Source organism: Kogia breviceps, chromosome 19, assembly GCF_026419965.1.
Source record: "Kogia breviceps isolate mKogBre1 chromosome 19, mKogBre1 haplotype 1, whole genome shotgun sequence".
In the NCBI taxonomy this organism is placed as follows: Eukaryota; Metazoa; Chordata; class Mammalia; order Artiodactyla; family Physeteridae; genus Kogia; species Kogia breviceps.
This window is the reverse complement of record NC_081328.1, coordinates 36,852,829-36,856,988: the sequence shown is the minus strand read 5'-3', so window position 1 is coordinate 36,856,988 and position 4,160 is coordinate 36,852,829. Positions and strand designations below refer to the sequence as shown.

The following is a 4,160-nucleotide window of genomic DNA, read 5'->3' as shown; positions in this document are numbered from 1 at the left end:
GGGCTGCAGAGCCAGCCCCTCAGAATTTGTTCAAGGGGCCGTTTAGAAGCTAAGTCAGAAATGGAAACAGGTACTGAGAAAGTCTATTTATCGTCTCTCGTGGGTGTAATAATACTCCTCCTCTCCGATTTCTTCCTTTTATCATCTTGCACACACTCACTGAATTCCTAACTATTCATTCAACATTTTTTGAGCCCACTGTGTGCCAGGCACTGTTCTAGGCGACGGAACCAGAGAGGTTGGGAACATTCTCTGCTCGCATGAGTCCCTGCTGTGCAAAGTTTCTAAACAACCTCTTTTCATCTTTTCTTTCATCTTCGCCTTTGAGATTCACCTATGTTGATTCACGTTGTCCCAAGAGGGTAGATATGCACATTCCCATTTTACGGATGCGAAAACCATGACTGCTAAGGAAAAAAATGAAGTGCTTTGCGGCGACTGAACACCAGGACGCCACCGCGCCACGTGCAGTGGCGCGTTTTGCCAGTCGCGATCCCACCCGCGCACGCACCCTCCTTTCCTCCCTCCCAGCCGCCGCCGCGCCGGGTCCACGTGTGTGTGTCTGTGTGCGGAATGGGGACGGGGGCGGTGCCGCTGGAGGGGTGGGGTCCGGGCTAACGTCACTGGCAGTGCCGCCCAATCAGCGGCGGGCTCGCGGCCCCGGCGCTGGTATTGGGGCAGCGAGGGGGCAGTTCTCTATAACGCGGTCTCCGGGAGCCAGCGGGGAAGAAAGAAGCCGAGCGGGCGGAAGGCGCCCTCCCTGCCGCCTGGGCCCGGGCACCGGGTGCCGGGCCCGGGGTCCTTCCCGCCTCCCGCGGCCGCCGGCCGCTTTGTTTTCCCAGCCTCTGAGCTCTGGGCAACTCAAGAGGGGCTCCCGCCTGGACTGCACAGAGATCGCGGCGGCAGGAAGGGCGGCCGACCGCGCCGGGACTCGCAGGGACCCAGGAGTCCGGCCGCCAGGAGGGCCGCGTGACGAGATCGAAGAGGGAGCCGGAGCTCCGCGGCCCAGGGGTGCGGGCCGGGGGCTCCCGTGAGCAGAGATCTCTCCGTCGAGGGGGGGCGATGTTCCCCTCGCCCGTGGGCTCTTCGGGCAGCCAGGGCATCCCCCCGCTGGGACCAGGGCCCCCGCAGTGGGCACCCCCCCGGGTGGTTCCATGGAGACTCTGTGCCCCGCTCCCCGCCTCGCAGTGCCGGCGTCCCCGCGAGGGTCGCCCTGCTCCCCCACACCCCGGAAGACGCGTCGGGGGACCCAGGAGTTCTCTCCGCTGTGCCTGCGTGCCCTTGCCTTCTGCGCCCTTGCCAAACCCCGGGCGTCCTCTCTGGGCCTGGGGCCTGGAGAGCTGGCGCCGCGGGCCCCGGTGCTGCTGGGCCCTCATGCCCCCCTGTGCACCGGCGGCTGGGCCCCGGATGGCCTGAAGCACCTCGCGGGACAGACCGGGCGGTACAGCGATCCCAACTCCCCGGCCAGCCAGGATGCCGACGCCGCTGTGTGCCGGGGCCGCGGCGAGGAGGAAGAGGGCGGAGGCAGTTTCCCGCACTTCGGCGCTCGCTCCGGCGTACCTCCCGGCCGCTGCCCGGCGCCCCGGCGCCCTCGGGAATCTCCGACCAGCTCCGTCTCGGCTCCGCCTAGGCCAGCCCCGAGTCTCGTCTCCCAGGCTGGCCCCGCCGCCAGCCCGCATCAGGAACCGGGTTCCCGGCCTCCGCCGCCACCTGCGGGCCTCTCCTCTGAGCCCGCGGGGCCCGGGACAGCGCCGGAGCCGCCCCCGCCGAGCCAGACTGCCGCAGTCGATGGAAACACCCCGAAGGCCGCCCCCGAGGCAACGGCCGCCAGCCCCTCGACGGCCAACGAAGCTCCGGCGGCGCCCGGCGATCTCCGCCAGGAACATTTCGATCGTCTGATCCGCCGCTCGAAACTTTGGTGTTACGCGAAGGGCTTCGCCCTCGACACTCCGAGTTTGCGCCGGGGACCCGAGCGGCCCCCAGCCAAAGGGCCCTCCCGGGGAGCCGCCAAGAAACGCCGGCGGCCGACGCCCCCCCAGCGCAGCGCACAGCCCCGCCGTCCTGCACCGACGCTCCCCACCACGAGCACCTTCAGCCTCCTCGACTGCTTCCCCTGCCCCCCGGCCCTGGTGGTGGGGGAGGACGGAGACTTAGGGCCGGCATCCTCGCTTCGTCTCCAGGGAGACTCTAAGCCCCCGCCTGCCCACCCGCTGTGGAGGTGGCAGATTGGGGGTCCCGCTGTCCCTGAGCCCCCCGGCCTCAAATTCTGGGGGATCAACCTGGAGCAGCTCTGAGCGTGAGACTTCTGCCAAAGGGGAAAAGTGGGGGCCACAGCCAAACTGCGGGCTCGAGGACAGAGCCTCATTTCTCACCTTTGCCTGTCCTCTTCAGGTTTTATGGGCTGTGGTCAAGAGGGACCTCAAATGACAGTGATCTTCAAGCACCTAACTGGTTGGGGTGACACCCCCTCCCCCTCATCCTTTGGAGACGAACCAAGGGCTGGAGTCAGGAGAAGGCTTAATCGAAAAAGGCTTAAAGACATAGATTCCAATCCCTCGCCTCTTCCATCTCGGATCTCTGGGGGCAGGGCCTTCACCCCAGGGGGAGCCGAGGAGGCTACAGCTCAAAGACAAGGGGAAAAAAAAGAGGGAGAGAGATCTTGGTGATGGACAAACCGGTTGTTTCTGTGGGCGAGCCTGGGGATTGGGGTGGGGGGGCCCTGGTGGGGGTGGGGAGGTGATTGGCAGCTCCCGGGGGCATCCCCCACCCGCACCATCCAGGCCTTTAACCCTTCACTCCCCTCGGGCCTTCCCTAGTCTCCGGGCACCACTGCAGCCTTCATGGGGGAGGGAGCAGCTTAGGCAAGGGGGAGATCACCCCCTTCCGGTTCTTTTCCTAGGGACCCCCAAGTCAAGTGACCCCTAGTTACCGAGATCTTCATTCTCAGCCACCAACCTTTCCCCTTTGTCCAGTTTTGGGGTTCGCCTCTTCAGTATTCCCCGTTTGCTTTCAGGTTATAAGGTCTGATGGGTAAAAGAGGACTCCCCCCCGTAAGTCAGCCCCCTCCGCCAGTTTACTCCTCATATTAGGAGGCGCACGGCTGAGGGACCTCCTCCCCTTCAAAAGTGCAGACTTTGTTTGGGGAAGGGGCCAGAGACCATCCCAGGGAAAGTAATGGAAGGTGGAAGAAATCAATAAAATCAGACCAAACAAGTTGCCTTTCCACGTCCTCGCCACCGGCTTAAGGATGGAGGGAGTGGAGGTAGAGGGCAGGCCTGGGTCCATTCTTTGAACACCCAAACTGAGACCCCTTCAAGGCTAGAAAGAAGACAAGCTGCTCTTTGTGGAGGGGGTAAACGAAAGGGCTCTTGGCCTAACCACAAGGTCCAGTGGGTTTTGAAGGGGCAAAGTTTGGGTTTGGATGGGAACTGGGCTGAGGAACCTTTAGCATCCTCCCCCCACCCAACTTCAGGCATTTCGGGAGTTGTCAGGGACCTGATGGATCCGAAAGGGGCAGGGCCAGGGGATTAGTTTTGAGGTCAGAAGTTCTGTTTTCCTGGGGGAGGGGAGTGAGTCGGAGAGGAGTGGAGTTGCTTTCTCCTCCACCCAGGTGAGGTCTGGGGAGTTTAGCTCTTAGGGAAATTCCAAGTTTAGGTGTGAGGGGAACCTGAGGGTTGCCCGTCTTCCCAACAATTGAGGGACTCAGTGGCCCTTCTGCCCACACTAGTGAATATCACCCCCTTTTCCCCCAAGACGGGACAAGGGAGGAACAATTCCCACATATGATACTGGGGAAGGACTTGTCTCCTTTTCTGTGAAAATGCTTTGTAAAAAGTTGTTAATGTTTGCATAGAGCAGATTCTCGAGAAAAACTGTTTTGGACCACAAAAGTTTTGTTTGTTTTAAAAGCTGTCTCTTAATTTTTCTTTTGCTGGGAGTGGGGGTGGGGTGGGTGGGTGTGGGTCGAGCACTGCTCTCTTTCTCCTCAACATCTGGCCTTTATGAACCCTGCTGACCTCCCCTCCCCCTCCAGCTGTGTTGTGGGGAGGAGGGAGGAGGGTGGAGGAGTGCCTTCCATTCCTGTGCTTCAGGGGTATCCATCTTATCTTGCCCCCCAAGAATGGGGAAGCCCAAGGAAGAACGCAAATGTGAGGGGTGGG

General features: G+C 61.8%; 1 protein-coding gene across 1 annotated transcript; it reads left to right on the top strand.

Moving 5' to 3' along the window:
* Positions 1-685: 685 nt before the first annotated feature.
* Positions 686-3,908, top strand: EPOP (elongin BC and polycomb repressive complex 2 associated protein). Its single transcript, XM_059046539.2, has one exon. It carries the CDS (start codon positions 1,155-1,157, stop codon positions 2,292-2,294), a length of 1,140 nt encoding a protein of 379 aa, XP_058902522.1. The 5' UTR covers positions 686-1,154; the 3' UTR covers positions 2,295-3,908.
* The last annotated feature ends 252 nt before the right edge of the window (positions 3,909-4,160 follow it).